The sequence below is a fragment of the Heptranchias perlo genome, chromosome 34 (assembly GCF_035084215.1).
Source record: "Heptranchias perlo isolate sHepPer1 chromosome 34, sHepPer1.hap1, whole genome shotgun sequence".
NCBI lineage: Eukaryota > Metazoa > Chordata > Chondrichthyes > Hexanchiformes > Hexanchidae > Heptranchias > Heptranchias perlo.
The window spans coordinates 25,783,049-25,804,079 of NC_090358.1; the positions used below are offsets into that span (position 1 = coordinate 25,783,049).

The 21,031-nt window shown below is 47.7% G+C and overlaps 1 protein-coding gene across 1 annotated transcript in view; it reads right to left on the reverse strand.

The window, feature by feature from the left end:
- Nucleotides 1–21,031, reverse strand: part of il16 (interleukin 16) — a 129,244-nt gene that overhangs the window by 60,078 nt on the left and 48,135 nt on the right. Inside the window, exons 3-6 of the mRNA XM_067971617.1 lie at nucleotides 16,844–16,977; nucleotides 12,132–12,264; nucleotides 3,996–4,133; nucleotides 100–211 (exon numbers count right to left, since the gene is read on the reverse strand). Of these exons, the coding sequence (XP_067827718.1) occupies nucleotides 100–211; nucleotides 3,996–4,133; nucleotides 12,132–12,264; nucleotides 16,844–16,977 (517 nt within the window). The remainder of the gene's footprint in view (nucleotides 1–99; nucleotides 212–3,995; nucleotides 4,134–12,131; nucleotides 12,265–16,843; nucleotides 16,978–21,031) is intronic.

Consider the following 21,031-nt stretch of genomic DNA (forward strand, 5'->3'; position numbering starts at 1 on the left):
GCTGGATGGACCAGACGGTCTTTTCCTGTCCGTCATTGTTTGTATGTTTGTGTATCTGTCTCCATTTTGTCCCATATTTTCTCGTCGTTTGTCATTTACCTGTTGAATTACATCGAGTCCTTCGGCACGAAAATGCAGTCTGTGGACAAAGGGTTTTTAAAAACTTTCCTTTATCTAACTCCACTCCAACCAAGCCTTCTGTATTGTATTCCTACAGAAAATCAAAAGCAAAACATGAATATAAAAGCATTGGAGGCCGTAACATTCAAAATATTAATTTTAAAAAATGAAGGCCACCTCCTCTGACCCAGGACGGAGTGAAAGCCTCCCTGGCAGAGGACAGATGTCCCATCACAAGGGACTGGACACACACTCACTGATGGAGCACCACCAGACTGCCATGGGCACCTTCTGCTAGACCTTCAGTGACCAGGCACATACCTCATTGATCGGCTACAAGAGGAGGGAGCTTTACACTTTACACTTTACGTCTGCTATATCCGAACTGAGCATGCTGTAAAAAGATCTCAGGATGTCCCAAAACGCTTTACAGCAAATGAAGTACATTTTGAAGCGTAGTCACTGTTGTAATGTAGGAAACCTGGCAACCAATTTGCACACAGCAAGGTCCCACAAACAGTAATGATATCATGACCAGATAACAGATTTAGCAATGTTGGCTGAGGGATAAATATTGGCCAGGACACTGGGGAGAACTCCCCTGCTTTTCTTCCAATAGTGCCATGGGATCTTTTACGTCCACCTGAGAGGGCAGACGGGGCCTCGGTTTAACGTCTCATCTGAAAGACGGCACCTCCGACAGTGCAGCACTCCCTTAGTACTCCACTGGAGTGTCAGCCTGGATTTTGTGCTCAAGTCTCTGGAGTGGGACTTGATCAAACAATCTTTTGACTCAGAAGCGAGAGTGCCAACGAGTGACAAAATTCCACTTTCGTGCACTGGCAAAAATTCATCAAAAAGTTGCAATCATCAAGTTCCACACAGATTAATTTCCTGATTTTTCATTCCTTACGTTCCTGGTGGTAACAAATTATAGGACATAAGGGAGGTAAAATTCATCTTTGGTGGAATGACCACCCGTTTTATACGCCCCGCCCGTCATGCACCCTGCCCCTTAAGCACCCTTAGGTCATGCACCCCACCCATCACACACTATGTATAACGGGCGGGGTGTACTATGGGCGGGGTGTACGGCGGGCGGGGTGTACGGCGGGCGGGGTGTATGACGGGCGGGGTGTGTGACGGGCGGGGTGTGTGATGGGCGGGGTGTGTGACGGGCGGGGTGTGTGACGGGCGGGGTGTAAGGCGGGCGGGGTGTACGACGGGCGGGGTGTATGGCGGGTGGGGTGTGTGACGGGCGGGGTGTAAGGCGGGCGGGGTGTAAGGCGGGCGGGGTGTACGACGGGCGGGGTGTATGGTGGGCGGGGTGTATGGCGGGCGGGGTGTATGATGGGCGGGGTGTACGGCGGGCGGGGTGTGTGACGGGCGGGGTGTACGGCTGGCGGGGTGTGTGACGGGCGGGGTGTAAGGCGGGCGGGGTGTACGACGGGCGGGGTGTATGGTGGGCGGAGTGTATGGCGGGCGGGGTGTATGGCGGGCGGGGTGTATGACGGGCGGGGTGTACAACGGGCGGGGTGTATGGCGGGCGGGGTGTATGGTGGGCGGGGTGTATGGCGGGCGGGGTGTATGGTGGGCGGGGTGTATGGCGGGCGGGGTGTACGGCGGGCGGGGTGTACTACGGGCGGGGAGTATGGCGGGCGGGGTGTATGGCGGGCGGGGCGTATGGTGGGCAGGGTAGACGACGGGCGGGGTGTACGGCGGGCGGGGTGTATGGCGGGCGGGGTGTATGGCGGGCGGGGTGTACAACGGGCGGGGTGTATGGCGGGCGGGGTGTATGGCGGGCGGGGTGTATGGCGGGCGGGGTGTACAACGGGCGGGGTGTACGACGGGCGAGGTGTATGGCGGGCGGGGTGTATGGTGGGCGGGGTGTATGGTGGGCGGGGTGTATGGCGGGCGGGGTGTACGGCGGGCGGGGTGTACTACGGGCGGGGTGTATGGCGGGCGGGGTGTATGGCGGGCGGGGCGTATGGTGGGCAGGGTAGACGACGGGCGGGGTGTACGGCGGGCGGGGTGTATGGCGGGCGGGGTGTATGGCGGGCGGGGTGTACAACGGGCGGGGTGTATGGCGGGCGGGGTGTATGGCGGGCGGGGTTTATGGCGGGCGGGGTGTACAACGGGCGGGGTGTATGACGGGCGGGGTGTATGGCGGGCGGGGTGTATGGTGGGCGGGGTGTATGGTGGGCGGGGTGTATGGCGGGCGGGGTGTACGGTGGGCGGGGTGTACTACGGGCGGGGTGTACGGCGGGCGGGGTGTACGGCGGGCGGGGTGTACGGCGGGCGGGGTGTGTGACGGGCGGGGTGTGTGACGGGCGGGGTGTACGACGGGCGGGGTGTGTGACGGGTGGGGTGTGCAACGGGCGGGGTGTACGACGGGCGGGGTGTACGACGGGCGGGGTGTACGACGGGCGGGGTGTATGACGGGCGGGGTGTATGACGGGCGGGGTGTACGACGGGCGGGGTGTATGACGGGCGGGGTGTACGACGGGCGGGGTGTACGACGGGCGGGGTGTACGACGGGCGGGGTGTACGACGGGCGGGGTGTATGACGGGCGGGGTGTACGACGGGCGGGGTGTACGACGGGCGGGGTGTATGACGGGCGGGGTGTACGACGGGCGGGGTGTACGACGGGCGGGGTGTACGACGGGCGGGGTGTACGACGGGCGGGGTGTACGGCGGGCGGGGTGTGTGACGGGCGGGGTGTACGACGGGCGGGGTGTATGACGGGCGGGGTGTATGGTGGGCGGGGTGTGTGACGGGCGGGGTGTATGACGGGCGGGGTGTGTGACGGGCGGGGTGTGTGACGGGCGGGGTGTACGACGGGCGGGGTGTACGACGGGCGGGGTGTACGACGGGCGGGGTGTATGGCGGGCGGGGTGTGTGACGGGCGGGGTGTACGACGGGTGGGGTGTATGACGGGCGGGGTGTATGACGGGCGGGGTGTATGGTGGGCGGGGTGTGTGACGGGCGGGGTGTGTGACGGGCGGGGTGTATGACGGGCGGGGTGTGTGACGGGCGGGGTGTGTGACGGGCGGGGTGTACGACGGGCGGGGTGTATGGTGGGCGGGGTGTATGGTGGGCGGGGTGTGTGACGGGCGGGGTGTGTGACGGGCGGGGTGTATGGTGGGCGGGGTGTATGACGGGCGGGGTGTGTGACGGGCGGGGTGTGTGACGGGCGGGGTGTACGACGGGCAGGGTGTATGGCGGGCGGGGTGTACGACGGGCGGGGTGTATGGTGGGCGGGGTGTATGGTGGGCGGGGTGTATGGCGGGCGGGGTGTACGACGGGCGGGGTGTATGGTGGGCGGGGTGTATGGTGGGCGGTGTGTATGACGGGCGGGGTGTACGGCGGGCGGGGTGTACGACGGGCGGGTTGTACGACGGGAGGGGTGTACGACGGGCGGGGTGTATGGCGGGCGGGGTGTATGACGGGCGGGGTGTATGGCGGGCGGGGTGTACGACGGGCGGGGTGTATGGTGGGCGGGGTGTATGGTGGGCGGGGTGTACGGTGGGCGGGGTGTATGACGGGCGGGGTGTACGGTGGGCAGGGTGTATGGCGGGCGGTGTGTGTGACGGGTGGTGTGTGTGACGGGCGGGGTGTATGGCGGGCGGGGTGTGTGACGGGCGGGGTGTATGGCAGGCGGGGTGTATGGCGGGCGGGGTGTACGACGGGCGGGGTGTACGACGGGCGGGGTGTACGACGGGCGGGGTGTATGGCGGGCGGGGTGTATGGCGGGCGGCCAATCCATTACCACCTCGGCCAAAGTTGAATTTCACCCTCAGGATCTCCTGACCCGTAATATGTCAAGTAGAGTAAAGGAGCAGTTAGACTGGCTGAGGCATAACTTAGTGCACGCCTGCGATGTGGTCTCCTCACAGGCGTCTTGGTTACGGGAAGCCTCCTGACTTTCCTTCTTATCCCCTGGAGGTGAGGTTGAGTCTGAGGCAGGGCTGCATTTTCTCGGTGACTCGGGCCGCTCGTGTTCTGTAAATTGCTGAAAGTACAGAGGGAACACAGTAAGTATTGGGACTTAGCACAAAATTGTGAGTACCTTTGTTGGCTTAAAGCTGGAAAAGCATAAAGCTTCTTGACCTTACAGTTAACACATTTAAAAACAAAGCAAAATGCTACAGATGCTGAAAATCTGAAATAAGAACAGAAAGTGCTGGGAACTCTCAGTACAGAATACGGTTTTGCACACTTATTACGAAAAGGGTATCAACACCATAGAAAAGGTGCATTGTAGATTCCTGAGGATAATATCGGGGATTAGATGATATCGTCTTGATGAGAGAGTTAAAAAGCTTGGGCTGTATTCACTGAGGCAGGGAAGGTTAAGGGGAAATCTTATAGAAGTTCAAAGTTTTGGATGATGGAAGGTTATTTCCACTGGTTGGTGAATCACTAACAAGGGGGAATAAATTTAAGACTAATAATAAAAACATAAAGGGCGATTAAAGTGGAATCGGGAAACTCAACTTAGACACTGGACGGGCGATCACTGCCGATATTTATTTCAATCTACCCCCATATAGATTGAATAAGGATGATACCAGAACTGAGAGGTTATAATGATCAGGAAAGATTGAACAGGCTGGGGCTCTTTTCTTTAGAAAAGAGAAGGCTGAGAGTTGACCTGATAGAGGTTGTTAAGATTATGAAAAGGTTTGATAGGGTAAATGTAGAGAAGATGTTTCCGCTTGTGGAGGAGACCAAAACTAGGGGCCATAAATATAAGACAGTCAGTAATAAATCCAATAGGGAATTTAGGAGAAACTTCTTTACCCAGAGAGTGGTGAGAATGTGGAACTCGCTACCATAAGGAATAGGTGAGGCGAATAGTATAGATGATTTAAGGGGAAACTAGATAAGCACATGAGGGAGAAAGGAATAGAAGGATATGCTGATAGGGTGAGATGAAGAGGGGTGGGAGGAGGCTCGTGTGGAGCATAAACATCGACATAGGCCAGTTGGGCCGAATGGCCTGTTTCTGTGCTGTACATTCTATGTAATTCTATGTAACATTCATTTAGTACAAAAGTTAGACAGGCACAATGGTGTTTATTATATGTGGGAATGACTGTATTTATCTTTCATTTTAAGGGATTTAATTTAGATTATGTAGAGTTAGCCTTACTGCCAAGTGAGACCCATGGTAGATGCAAACATTGACAAATGAGGTCATATCCAGCCTCAGTTCCCACATTTGATGGGAAATCACTCTACGCTCCTAAACCGCATATGTAAACATTTCCCGGCGTGCAGAACTGCCTCACTGATGGGCTTTGCTGTGGGGGAATTCCTCCACCTCCACAGTCTGACCTCATTCCTCCAACACCAGGGGTTCAGCATCAGACACACTGCAGGCTGCTTCCCACCCACTGTGTAGATTAGCTTGGACACGATTCTGAAGTGATGCTTTTTTCTCACAGTTGGACCATTGGGATGACCAGGAGCTTTGTCGAAGGGTTGGCTCATTTTTAACTGAGTAAAGGAAAGCAATTTGAAAAACAAGAACCAAAAGTTTCCATTCAGGGGAAAGTAAACTCAGCTTTAGTCCTTTAGGCTTCTCTGACAGGACAACATAGAAAATAGTCTAACTGGGAAAGAAATCCTGTAGCCAAAGGAGAACAAAGTGAACTTAACAGAATGCCAATCTGAGAGAATACAATACTAAACGAAGACCTCTGAAATTATTCAGAACCATCTAGAATATCCTATCCTAACTCATTCACCCATCACCCTCATGCTTGTTGGCTTACATTGGCTCCTGGTCCAGCAATGCCTCAAATTTAAAATTCTAATTTTTGTGTTCAAATCCCTCCATGACCTCATCCCTCTCTACCTCTGTAACCTCCTCCAGCCCTACAACCCTCTGAGAACTCTGCGCTCCTCCAGTTCTGGCCTTTTGCGCATCCCCAATTTCCATTGTTCCACCATTGGCGGCCGTGCCCTCAGCTGTCGAGGCCCTTAGTTCTGGAATTCCCTATTTAAACCTTCCCGCCTCTCCACCTCTGTCTCCTCCTTAAAACCTACTTCTTTGACCCAAGATTTTGGTCACCTGTCTTAATATCTCTTTATGTGGCTCGGTGTCAAATTTTGTCCGATAACACTCCTGTGAAGCGCCCTGGGTCGTTTTAAGGAGCTATATAAATGCAATTTGCTGTTGTTGTTGACTGATCCAAACATAACCTGACATACAAATTACATCACTTGCCCAATTGTCCTGGAACATGTGAGGACATGAGCTACATACTCTTTGATAACAGCAAGCCTTGGAGAATTTTGTTCAAATTGTGTAACACGTGGATAAGTCACGCAAATAAAAAAATGCCCTTTTGAAAATCAGGCCTGGATTTCCCTTAAAGAAAAAACATTTTCAGGCAGTGTCGGGGCAATCCACTGTGACCCTGATCTGTCCACCTATAAAGGTGGCACACGCCCTGAGCCTGTATGATGCCCCACAGATGGGAGGAGGTTAGGAAGGCGGGGGGTCACTGGAGTGGAATTCTGTTATGGTGGGAGTCACTTCCATTAACTTGAAGTTGCAGTTTCTGAGTATTTAAAGTCATTTTGTGAAACTTGCTGAGAATTTAAAGGGATCTCTGCACAGTGAAATCACGGGTTTCCCTATGGGGATTCCATTGTTCCTGTGATTGTGGAGGAGGGTGGTGAGATAAAAGGATGGAAGCCAGGAGAGTGCGGCATCACACATGCAGACAACACCTGACCCACAGATAGCTGCACCACAGGGTCTACAGACTATGGAAGTCCTGTCTGGGTTTTACCTACAGGCAATGTCTGAGTAGGCTGCGTTTTCCCCTGACATCGTCACGGAGATATGCCCACTGTCAGATCCTAACTTGCAGCCTCTTCCCACCAGGGGCACTGCCTGGTCTGTGACTGTGAATGCATCTGGATACTTCCATTAGTCACATCAGTCAGTCAGCAGTTCATCGCTGCACGAGGCAGGTGACAGATGTTCTGTTCAGGCACCTTTCTGAGTGCTTTCAGTTCCACATTGATCCAGTAAAGCAGAGAGTGGGAGAGAGAGAAAGAGACAGTGAGGAGAGAGAGAGAGAGAGAGCCATCAGCTTCTTCTAAGTGATTGGATTCCCACAAGAGCAGGATGCCGTTGATACTGCCCATGCGGCTATTCAGGCCTGTCTGAAAGTCCCATCAACTTCATCAACAGAAAGGGATTTAATTTCCTGAATGTCCAGATAGGGAATGATGTCTCCTCATTCTGCCTGTCGGTGCCTCCTACCCGGGGAGTTGCCACGATGTGTTTATTCTCTGACAGTCCAGGATACCTACACTGCTCAGCCAGAGCACTCTGACAGGGTGGCTGATGGGAGACCAGGGCTACCTGCTTCAGCCTTGGCTGATGACACCTTTTCGCCATCCGAGGACAGAGGCTGAAAACAGGTTCAATGAGGCCTCGGGTGTCACCAGGATCATTGAACGGACCACCGGAATTCTCCACTCCCGTTCCTAGTGCCTGTTCAGCTCAGGGGGAGCTCTGCAGTCCAGTCCAGAATCATAATAACTTGCTGCATCCTTCACATTCTGGCCATTATGAAGAGATTGGGCCTTCCAAGCACAGAAAATGAAGAGCAATAAAGTGGAGGGACCCATCCCCTGCTCACCACGAAGAAGCCCAGGAGAGAGAAGAGGCTGCTCGACACCTCGCTGTCCGCATCACGTGCCATCAGACAGGACACCATCACCAACCTCTTCCAAAAAAGCGAGTGCCCTCCATCTGGCATGGCACAATAAAGCTCTTTGTGATCTCTTGCCTTGCTCTCAGGAAATCATACAGCTAATTCGTAATAGCTCTAATATCTTCCTTCTCTGAGAGACGACAGTCACAAGCACTAATCACACAAAGACACCAAATTGCTAGAAATGTACATTTTACTTCCATCTTCTCCCTTCATCATGATCTACAACAACAACAACTTGCATTTATATAGCGCCTTTCACATAGTAAAATATCCCAAGACACTTCACAGAGGCAGGATCGGACAAACATGGAGGCCAAACATTAGGATGGGTGACCAATAGCTCGGTCAAAGAGGTGGGTTTCAAGGAGGGTCTTAAGAAAAATGAGAAGGAGATGGAGAGAAGGAGGAGTTCAGGGAGGGAAATTCCAGAGCATGAGCCTAGACGACTGAAAGCATGACTGCCAAAGGCGGGGCGAAGGGAGGAGGGGGCTGCACAAGAGGTCAGAGTCAAATGAATGGAGAATTTGGGGGATGGAATTGGTGGGAAGGGTATGGCGTTTTTGCCAGCGATGGCTTTGATCGTACCAATGTTACCTGGAGGAAATTGCGACTTATCCAAAATGGATGTTGGACAAGCAGTTCGGCAGAATAGAGGCAGTGGAGGGGCTGAGAGAGATATCGGAGAGGTAGAACTGGGTGTCGTCAGTGTGTGCGGAAGCTAACCCCACGTCGGTGGATGATGGTGCCAAAAGCCAACGTGTCCTCTACAGTATGATCAGACAGGCCAGCGTTAGAGTTTGTAGACTATGTTGGCATCTGAAAGGCTCAAAACATTGGAACTGTTCTCACTGTACCAGAGAAGGTCAAGAGAGGATCTATTAAAGGTTTTCAAAATTCTGAAAAGCTTTAGAGAGTTATCATTAATAGAGTGAAGAAAGATGTTTTTGCACATACAAAGTTATTGGAACATGGAATGCTTTACCACAAATGGCGACGGAGGCATGGGATAAGTATTTGAAAGGCATGGGATAAGTATTTGAAAAGAAAGATTATAAAAGGATATGGGGAAAGGGCAGGAAAATGGGATTACAGCTAACAACTCCCATTGAAGAGCCAGTCACGATGGGCCAAGTGGCCTCTTTCTGTGCTGCAAATCCTATAATTCCAGGGCTGTGTTTGCGGAAAGGAATTTGTCTGCGATGTCTTTAATGGTCGGGCCCAATGGTGTCGTGTACCCGCTGACTCCAGTGTAACTGCTGTCCCGTTCTCAGCACTGTCAATCCCACAGAATTTACGTTGCTGGAAGCTGTTATCTGAAGTGCTGTGACAAGATTTATTTTGCAGTTAATACTGAGAGTCACAGTCGCTTTTAGACGCACAGAACAGTGATAATGAGAAGTGGCAGGTACAGATTTTACCAAAGAAAGTCGGTTCGTGTTCCTCATTTAACATTCAGTTCCCTTCCATGAGGCAGAATTAATTGATTTAAATATAATTTATATTTGTTGGATTTGTTGTCATAGTAATTCTGATGATGCCGTAACCAAATGTCAGTTTGATAGTTTTCATTTTGTTTTATATGACCAGCAGAGGAGGGCCACTAGACTAATTCTCAGCTTAAAGCATCTTAGTTATCAAGATCGGCTAAAAGAGCTGGGACTCTACACTTTAGAGAAGCGTAGACTTAGGGGTGATCTGATTGAGGTTTATAAGATGATGAAAGGAATAGATTATGTTCCAGTTGACAGTTTGCTCCAATTAAATACGTTAGGGAGGACCAGGGGTCACAATTTTAAGTTTTACAAGGCCAGATCGAGGTTAGATGTTAGGAGGTGGTTCTTTTCCCAGAGAATAGTAGACCTGTGGAACAGGTTGCCGGCTCGTGCTGTGGATGCCGATTTGCCGAATTCCTTCAAGCGAGAGCTGGACCTGTTTCAGGCTGGGGCGGAGGTCACCTCTTACAAAAGGTAGATTATGTAATGCTTAGAATTCAGGGCCAGATTGATGATTTGGACTAGTTTCGATCGCCAAAGGGGTCGGAGAGGAATTTCCCAGACTTTTTCCCCCCAAGTTGGCCTGGGTTTTTAGCTAGTTCTTCACCTCTCCCAGGAGATCACATGGTTTTGGGTGGGGTGGGGAGTGTATATATTGTAATTGTGTGGGACTGGCTGGATGGACCAGAGAGTCTTTTCCTGTCCGTCATTGTTTGTAGTAATAGCTTGGAATAAAACAAGTATTTTCTGCACATTTGCAGAATCGTAGAGATCTCAAAGCAACAACTGGTGTATCACTGAACAGATTAGATTAGATCAGGATGTGGGCTGGCAGTTAGTCGTCCACACGGCGAGTTGCTGAACATAGAGGGAAGCAATGAACAGGGATTGAAATAGTCGAGGGTGTGTCAGCCCAGGTGGTTCCTCTGCCATGCAGCATTTACAGAGGGATCCCTGCAAGAAGGTGATCTACCAAACTCATGGCCAGATAGTTTGCTTGACATAGTGAAGGAACAATTTAGAGATATAAAAGTTTTACATTTAGCATGTTTTGTTTCTCACACTTCAGGAGTCACAGTCCAGGTGTCTCGCTTGTACACATGGAAATTTCCGTGTCACACTTGCTCAAATTTCATATTCATAAAAGAGTAACAAATCACAATGAAGGTCAGGAATATAGCAATGAACAAGTAGCAGGTGGGAACAAAAACTATCACTCATGTAGTTCAAAAACTACAGCTCAGTAATAAGCTTAGCAAACAGCTACCAATGGGAAGGAGCAGAAGGAAACCAGTCAGAGCACATAATATATTTTCCTTTTGGCCAGCTTCTTGCTCTCTCTGTAATTCAGTCCTTAGTTCTGGAAATGTGGTTTCTAACATAAAGGCATAAGAAAATTCCAAATTCACTGGAAAATTATTGAAGTAGTCACCTGAATGTTAAAGGGAACATTTGCTCAGGCAACACCTTATGACATACAGAGCTGCCTTTTGTGTATTTGAAATATCCCTGACAATGTTTTTCTGTCAGAGCCTTAAACTTCGGTTCATGGGGCTTCCCAAAGCTATCACCCTCAGCTGAATCGAGAGGCTCAAGTAAGTAGCAGCCTACAATTCCCAGAATCCACCAGTGTCATTCGCTGCAAGCAGTCATAGAAACATAGGAACAGGAGCAGGCCATTCAGCCCATCGAACTTGTTCCACCATTCAATTAGATCATGGCTGATCTGTATCTCAGCTCCATTTACCCGCCTTGGTTCTATATCCCTTGACACCCTTGCCTAACAAAAATCTATCAATCTCAGTTTTGAAATTTTCAGTTGACCCTCAGCCTCAACAGCCTTTTGGGAGGGAGAGTTCCAGATTTCCACTACCCTTTGTGTAAAGAAGTGCTTCCTGACATCACCCCCTGTTTGAATCTAACCAACAACAAATGTTGGAGCTGGGCAGGCACAAATCGCACCAGATTTATTATGTGATTGAGAGCAAGACTGCCATTCACAGAGCGTGCCAAGACTTGCTGTTTGTTCATTCCAACCCATACTGTGATGGAAAAGGACTGAGGATTACAGCACTAAGAGCTTGGAAGCTGTTACGGACTGTGAGGGTAACTGAGATTTTGCTTTCTTATGTTTAAAAACATCGAAATAAGGTGAAGCATGACCTTTTGAACTTTATCGGAAGCAACTTTGACAGGTAGCTACATTTAAGGTATTGTTTATTTACACAACAACATATTACATTCATTTTTTTTAAAAACAGCATATTACATGCACAGGTTTATTAATTTAACTGTGACATGTGAGGATGACAAACTTATTTCTTTATCTACCTGCAGTGGGTGAGTGAAACTACTTATTTCATTTCCAGCAACAAAGGGGGAAAAAAACATCTGAGCACATGTTGCTCAATCTTCTTTCCAAATTCTTTCATTGGTCACGTGCACCCCTACTACACCCCAACAACCCCCTCCCACACTTTGCAACATTGCAGCTTCTAACTCACCATTAGCAACACAGTGGGAAATCTGCTGGTGATGAGAAAAACAAGCGATAAAACATATTACATTTGAGGACGATTCTAAGGCGGAAGATAGGAACACAGGGACAGTTAACACCAGGTATCACCAAAATAACACCAGGTTTTGCAGTCTAACCAGAACTTTATATAACTGGAACATAACTTCCACAAGGAGCGTCCTAGTAAGGCTTTCTATTAGGGTAGAGTACATTCACGGCAATAAAGTAATTTTTAATAAGCTTATGTAACTTACTATGCTTGCAACAACCAAATCCACCAAGCCTTTTGTTGAGTGTATTAGAGAAACAGCCTCTTGGAATGAAAGTCCAGTCAGTGAGGACCCATTCACCTCAAGCAGTTTGTCTCCGGGCCTGAGACGTCCATCTCTAAATATAATTTAACAAAAGCCTCAAATTAATACTTAGAAAAACCTTGTAGAAGAATAATTAATCACATGTGATACAAGGTGTTGTTTTTGTACACTGCATCATATGCAATAAAATTGCTGGACTATAACTTGGTGTTGTAAAATTGTTTACAATTGTCAACCCCAGTCCATCACCGGCATCGCCACATCATATGCAATAGGAGAAGACAGGAACCGTTGTACTGTACAGGATACACAAGGCTTGTCTTTGTAAGTTCTGGGAGTGAATCTGATCATTAGAATGTCAGCAAATATAAGAGTTCACTTATGTTGAAGTTTCATGAGGTTTTAACAAATGATTGGTGGTACAGACGAGTTAATCCAAGTGTTTAGCTCTTCGACCCTGAATAAACACTGTGAGTTATTGGTAAAATAAATGGGTTAAAAGAGCAGACAAAGGAATTTCACACAACCGTCGAATCATTCAGATGCAAATATTGCACAGCATAATTTCAAGATCTTTATCTAGTAAAGAATGTTTTCAGTTTTCAAAGTGCACACTGTGAAGACCCTTATAAAAAACAGAAACCAGGGTCTTCAGTTTCTTCCATACAAAGCTTCAAACACATAGAAGAGAGTATATTTAATAATAATAGGTAAACAAACCAACAACTGCAACAGTAGGGTGTGGAAGTGTAGTGGTTAAGGTATCAGACTATCAACGCAATAACTATGTCCAGATGGAAATATGACCATTATCAGGAGTAGGCCATTCAGGCCTTCAAGCCTGTTCCACCATTCAATCAGATCATAGCTGATCAGTATCTTACTCATGAAAGATACTGATTGACATAAAACCCAATTGGATTACTCCTGTCCTATATGCAACTCTGGTCCATACTGCAGTTGAATCTTAATCCTCACTGAAGTGGCCTAGCAAACCACCCACTGATACAGAAGAACCATCACCACCATCTCAGAACAACCAGAGATGGGAAATAAATGCAGCCTTGCCAGTGTCAGCCAGATCCTGAGAACAAATATTAAAAAAGAATTGCCTTCCATATCCCTCTCCAAAGAACCTTCTACGGTTTGCCTTATGTGGTCAATGTCCCCCTCCCTTTCCTCAGGAATGGGAGGAGTCACAACTTTTTTTTATTCGTTCATGGGATGTGGGCGTTGCTGGCGAGGCCGGCATTTATTGCCCATCCCTAATTGCCCTTGAGAAGGTGGTAGTGAGCCGCCTTCTTGAACCGCTGCAGTCCGTGTGGTGACGGTTCTCCCACAGTGCTGTTAGGAAGGGAGTTCCAGGATTTTGACCCAGCAACGATGAAGGAACGGCGATATATTTCTAAGTCGGGATGGTGTGTGACTTGGAGGGGAACGTGCAGGTGGTGTTGTTCCCATGTGCCTGCTGCTCTTGCCCTTCTAGGTGGTAGAGGTCGTGGGTCTGGGAGGTGCTGTCGAAGAAGCCTTGGCGAGCTGCTGCAGTGCATCCTGTGGATGGTACACACTGCAGCCACTGTGCGCTGGTGGTGAAGGGAGTGAATGTTTAGGGTGGTGGATGGGGTGCCAATCAAGCGGGCTGCTTTATCTTGGATGGTGTCAAGCTTCTTGAGTGTTGTTGGAGCTGCACTCATCCAAGCAAGTGGAGAGTATTCCATCACACTCCTGACTTGTGCCTTGTAGATGGTGGAAAGGCTTTGGGGAGTCAGGAGGTGAGTCACTCGCCACAGAATACCCAGCCTCTGACCTGCTCTCGTAGCCACAGTATTTATATGGCTGGTCCAGTTAAGTTTCTGATCAATGGTGACCCCCAGGATGTTGACGGTGGGGGATTCAGCGATGGTAATGCCGTTGAATGTCAAGGGGAAGTGGTTAGACTCTCTCTTGTTGGAGATGGTCATTGCCTGGCACTTATCTGGCGCAAATGTTACTTGCCAATTATGAGCCCAAGCCTGGATGTTGTCCAGGTCTTGCTGCATGCGGGCTGAGACTGCTTCATAATTTGAGGGGTTGCGAATGGAACTGAACACTGTGCAATCATCAGTGAACATCCCCATTTCTGACCTTATGATGGAGGGAAGGTCATTGATGAAGCAGCTGAAGATGGTTGGGCCTAGGACACTGCCCTGAGGAACTCCTGCAGCAATGTCCTGGGGCTGAGATGATTGGCCTCCAACAACCACTACCATCTTCCTTTGTGCTAGGTATGACTCCAGCCACTGGAGAGTTTTCCCCCTGATTCCCATTGACTTCAATTTTACTAGGGCTCATTGGTGCCACATTCGATCAAATGCTGCCTTGATGTCAAGGGCAGTCAGTCTCACCTCACCTCTGGAATTCAGCTCTTTTGTCCATGTTTGGACCAAGGTTGTAATGAGGTCTGGAGCCGAGTGGTCCTGGCGGAACCCAAACTGAGCATCGGTGAGCAGGTTATTGGTGACTCACCTTCCCACAGCCCAGCCCCTCAGGATCATTATCACAGGAGCATAGGAACAGGAGTCAGCCCTTTAGCCTTTGAGTCGGTTCCGCCATTCAATTAGATCATGGCTGATTTGTATCTTAACTTCATTTACCCGCCTTGGTTCCGTAATCCTTAATACCCTTGCCTAACAAAAATCTATCAATCTCAGTTCTGACATTTTCAATTGACCCCCAGCCTCAACAGCTTTTTGAGGGAAAGAGTTCCAGATTTCCACTCCCCTTTGTGCGAAGAAATGCTTGCTGACATTACCCCGAATGGTCCGGCTCTATTCTTTTCTATTATCCATCGTCTACAAAAGTTTTCAATGATAATTATTCTAAAAAAAAATCAAAGAATTGTATTATTCTTAATTCCTAGTATTCCTAGAATATCTAAAATGTAGTTTTGGGAGAAGAATGTTGAGATGGGCAAAGCACTGGTGCTCTAACGTGTGTTTATAACCATGCTGAATACCCTGTGACAGCTATACCATCACGGGGGCCGACATCAAGCAGAGGAAAGGCACTTCATACAGGAGGGAGGAAAAATAGACCACACTAGGGTGCAGACCTCATAGAAGGCAAGTAAAGAGCGGCATAGACAGAGATGGAGATGCACTCATCTCATGGTGCATTGCATGAGGAAGTGAACCAAAAAGGAAGAAGAAAAAACGTCTAAAAATCAGAAACTAAAACATTTAGTGCGGAATATTAGTCACCTGAGTGTGAGAGGGAACATTTACCCCTCAATTACTAACCAGCTCCCTTTGGAATAAAAAGGGTAACTAAAGTTAAAGTTTAAGAAAATAGACAAAAGCTTACACTGGTGTTTGGGAAGAAATCTCACACCAAGTTGTGTGGCTCCTCACCGCATGGGATGGCTGGCTGGCTGGCTCAAGAATTTGGTCACATCCAGACTCCTCACACCCCTCGGTCCACAGCTCTTTAACCACTGTTACTATTTAGGGCGCAGTTATATTCCACATTTGCATCAACGCAAGAACATAGTAACAGGAAGGTGGCTGTATGAAACCACTTAGTGAGACCCTTGTCCAGGAAGCCATCTCACGTCAATTTGAATTTGCACCAGACCAGAACTGCATTTTACAAGTGACCAGCAGCACGAACATACGAACATATGAAATTGATGGGGCAAGAAAAGGCCAACTGATCCATCAAGCCTGCCCCACAGCCATGATGGCCGGAGCATCATGACCAGACAGTCCCACCCATCCTCCCTCAGCCATGTAATCTCCTGGGAGAGGCAAAAAAAACGAGAAAAAACCCAGGACCAATAATGGAAAAAATACCCTGTAAAATTCTTCTCTGACCCCCTCATGGGATTGAAACCAGTCCAGGAGATTACACGGACCGAGTGTTATCTATAAAGGGACTTACCTTCTATATGATGCAATCTCTGCCCCAGTCACGAACCGGTCCAGCTTCCTCTTGAAGGCAGAGAGTCGGCACCCACCACACCAGCCGGTAACACATTCCGAGGCTCACTGCTCCCTGGGAAAAGTAGAACCGCCCAACATCCAGGCTATTCCTACGCTTGCATAGTTTAGATGCATGTCCCCTGGTCCTCCCCAGTCTGTTAAATCGGAACAATCTACCAATATCTGTTGGATCATTGAAGCACTCTATAGACTTGAGGGGTAAGTTTGCAAAATTGTGCTCGCAGTGTGGAGCTTACTGCCCATTATGTAGGGAAGTCCTGAGACCCTGCTGGCCGCTATGCCCGACTCCTGATAAACGCTCCTGACAGGGAAGCCCATCCCAGGAGTACAAATGTGTAAAATTTATCCTTTATTTTGGACTCTATTTAGTGCTATTAGAAACACAGAGGGGTAGAATTTTGTCTTTACCTCCTGGAGTGTAATCTGGCAGTGCAGATCGCCCGCCCTTTATAGAACCCACCTGATTTTCATCCCATCACGGAATTAATAGCAGGGAGGGAAATTTGGTACAGGTGCATCACAATCGTGGTAATTTCCAGCTTCATTTATCTCTGAACGCCATCGTAAAATTCAACCACCTGCACTAACTGAGGTCACGCACTGATCTGACGTAACTGAACAGCAGGCAAACCTTCGGCAAAGCAGGGACGACCCACACCTCGAGGGAATTACCTGTCGGCAGCTCCTCCGCTGATCACATGGCTAACCGTTATTGCAGAAGGTCCGTTCCCGTCCGCGGTGATCCGAATCCCCAGATCGTTTTCTCCCGCGGCTATATACAGCCTCCAGGTACCCAGTGCGGGCTCCTGTCAAAGCAATGCATGTCGTTTAGATGCAGCGAGGCAAATTCATAATATCCAAGTAACTTAGGGCAAATACAGTGAATTCAGTTTCAAAAGTACATTTATGCCAAAATGGTTTACTACTTAATAAGTGCAAAATTTATCAGCAATTTGTGGTCGAAGTGTAAAGAGAACGAAATGTGCAATCCCAGTGCAGAGATTTTCCTGCTGAAACACATATGGGGCGAATTGTCAGGGGCACACACGAGTTTCAGATATGGCGGGCATAGGTCTGTGCCAACTTACCATTATCATCGATCTATGTGCACCTTTACGCACACTGGTAGAAATCTGTGCCCCAAACTCCAGTTATATTTACTATAGGCACTCCTCGGGCTTATAAGGAGTGACTATCTCAAGCACCCATTTGTCCACATGCAGAGCTAAAGGTGGCAAAAGACCATCTCCTCCGCACAGGTTAACTTCATCAAAAAGGGGGAAAAAATGCAAGTGCTGGAAATCTGAAATTAAAGACAGAAAATTTCAGAAATTCATAGAGGTTCTGAAAAAAACAGATTAATCTTTCGGGTGTGCATCAGAATTGTTTGAAGGGATGTTTTGAGCAAGTGCCACCTAATTACTAGGAAGATATGACAGGTCATCGACCAGACACATTAACTCTGTCTCTCTCTCTCCACAGATGCTGCCCGACCTGCTGAGTGTTTCCAGCATTTTCTGTTTTTATTTTAAATCACTCATTGGTTAGTTAGTCTGAATATATGAAAGTGGCCCGAAATTGATAAGTAGATTGGGGGAAATTAATACTGCAACAGTGAAGGACTGTTTTATATTTCAAAACATGTCTCTTAAAGCCTGCATTATCTCAGCAAAGTATCTTGAAACCTCCATATCGTCCATTGATGGCTTCCAATCTCTTTTTTTCTAATAATATTAAATTTTCAAAGACAAAATCTAGATCATAACTTTAAAATTGTCCAAAAATCAATTATTATACAACTTCCAGTAGAGAAATCCCATTTTTCAGATGAGACGTTAAACTAAGGCCCCAGTCTGCCCATTCCGTTGAATGTGAACATAGGAACATAGGAACAGGAGTAGGCCATTCAGCCCCTCGTGCCTGCTCCGCCATTTGATAAGATCATGGCTGATCTGTGATCTGACTCCATATACCTGCCTTTGGCCCAAAGCTATTTATCTCAGATTTAAATTTAGCAATTGAGCTAGTATCCATTGCCATTTGCGGAAGAGAGTTCCAAACTTCTACCACCCTTTGTGTGTAGAATTGTTTTCTAATCTCGCTCCTGAAAGGTCTGGCTCTAATGTTTAGACTGTGCCCCCTACTCCTAGAATCCCCAACCAGCAGAAATAGTTTCTCTCTATCCACCCTATATGTTCCCCTTAATATCTTATAAACTTCGATCAGATCACCCCTTAACCTTCGAAACTCTAGAGAATACAACCCCAATTTGTGTAATCTCTCCTCGTAACATAATCCTTGAAGTCCGGGTATCATTCTAGTAAACCTACGCTGCACTCCCTCCAAGGCCAATATGTCCTTCCGAAGGTGCGGTGCCCAGAACTGCTCACAGTATTCCAGGTGCGGTCTAACCAGGGTTTTGCATAACTTCTGCCCCCTTGTCCTCTAGATATAAAGGCTAGCATTCCATTAGCCTTATTGATTATTTTCTGCACCTGTTCATGACACTTCAATGATCTATATACCTGTACCCCTCAGTCCCTTTGGACATCCACTGTTTTTAACTTATTACCATTTAGAAAGTATCCTGTTCTTTCCTTTTTTGATCCAAAGTGGATGACTGCACATTTGTCTACATTGAATTCCATTTGCCACAGTTTTGCCCATTCACCTAATCTATCAATATCGCTCTGTAATTTTATGAGTACCTTCCCATTATCCCTACTCTCTGTCGCCTTTCGCTCAGCCAACTTCCTAACCAAGTCCATACTTTTCCCTCGATTCCATGGGCTTCTATCTTAGCTAACAGTCTCTTTTGTGGGACCTTATCAAATGCCTTCTGGAAGTCCATATAAATAACATCCATTGACATTCCCCTGTCCACTACTTTAGTCACCTCTTCAAAAAATTCAATCAGGTTTGTCAGGCACGACCTACCTTTCACAAATCCATGCTGACTCTCTCTGATTAACTGAAAATTCTCGAGGTGTTCAGTCACCCTATCCTTAATTATAGACTCCAGCATTTTCCCCACAACAGATATTAGGCTAACTGGTCTATAATTCCCTGGTTTCCCTCTCTCTCCTTTCTTAAAAAGCAGAGTGGTATGTGCAATTTTCCAATCTAGAGGGACAGTTCCTGAATCTAGAGAACTTTGAAAGATTATATACCAACAGCTTTATTTGAAATCACAAGCTGTCGGAGCTTTGCTCCTTCGTCAGGTGAAGTGAAGAGATGCATAAAGGCACAGCATATATAGTCAGAGAACAATGCCTGGTGATTACAGATAATCTTTCTAACTGCCCTTTATCACACCTCGGCAGAGAGATAATCACAGCAATCAAAGGAGTGAATGGTGTTCAAACAGGTTAGTCAGGGAAACATTACATCCAAGAATACTGAGGTGGGGTCACAAGGGGTCAAATGTAGCAGATGCTGGGGTTTGTATTAAAAACATAACTTTTTTTTGCTGGAAATCGCAGCAGGTCCGGCCGCATCTGTGTATGGAGAACAAGCCAACCACGACTTGAGTCTGGATGACTCTACGTCAGGTGGGGTTACATGTAGCGTAATGGGTAAGCGTTCCCCAAGGCGGCCTTCGAGACACACGACAACGCAAAATCGTCGAGCAGAAATTGATAGCCAAGTTCCGCACCCATGAGGACGGCCTCAACCGGGATCTTGGGTTCATGTCACGCTACATGTCACCCCACTTGCAAGTTTTTACATACTCCCTTTTTGAAGCTCTTACTATCTGTTATGTGACCCTTTGTTGATCTTTGTATCTTTCCCATTTGCCAGGATCTGTGCCATTTTTTGCCTTTTTCTATGCCCTTTCCTTATGTCTTATACTGTCCCTTACCTCTTTAGTTGTCCATGGCTGTTTGTTTTGGCAAGTAGAGTTCTTGCCCCTCAGGGGTATAAACCGATTCTGTATCTCGTTAAATGTTTCTTTAAACATTTCTCACTAGTTATCAGTCGTTTTACTCATTAACAGATTTGCCCAGTTTACCGTGGACAGTCTCTGTCTCATCCCATTGAAGTCGGCCTTACCCAAATCTAGAATCTTAGCAGCTGATTCACTTTTTTCCCTTTCAAACACTACATTGAACTTGATCATGTTATGGTTGCTATTGGATAGATGTTCACACACAGTTAAGCTGTTAACTAAGCTGTGAAAGATCCCATGACATCATTTGAAAAAGAGTGTTGTGTTTTGGGATTTTCAAATATTTTCCCATGAGTATTCTACCCACTATTACCCCTCTCTGGGTATTCTATCCACTATTACCCCTATCTGGGTATTCTATCCACTATTACCCCTATCTGGGTATTCTATCCACTATTACCCCTTTCTGGGTATTCTATCCACTATTACCCCTCCCTGGGTATTCTATCCACGATTACCCCTCTCTGGGTATTCTATCCACTATTACCCCTATCTGGGTATTCTATCCACTATTACCCCTCTCTGGGTATTCTATCCACTATTACCCCTATCTGGGTATTCTATCCACTATTACCCCTCTCTGGGTATTCTATCCATTATTACCCCTCTCTGGGTATTCTATCCATTATTACGCCTCTCTGGGTGTTCTATCCACTATTACCCCTCTCTGGGTATTCTATCCATTATTACCCCTATCTGGGTATTCTATCCACTATTACCTCTCTCTGGGTATTCTATACATTATTACCCCTCTCTGGGTATTCTATCCACTATTACCCCTCTCTGGGTATTCTATCCACTATTACCCCTATCTGGGTATTCTATCCACTATTACCCCTCTCTGGGTATTCTATCCACTATTACCTCTCTCTGGGTATTCTATCCACTATTACCTCTCTCTGGGTATTCTA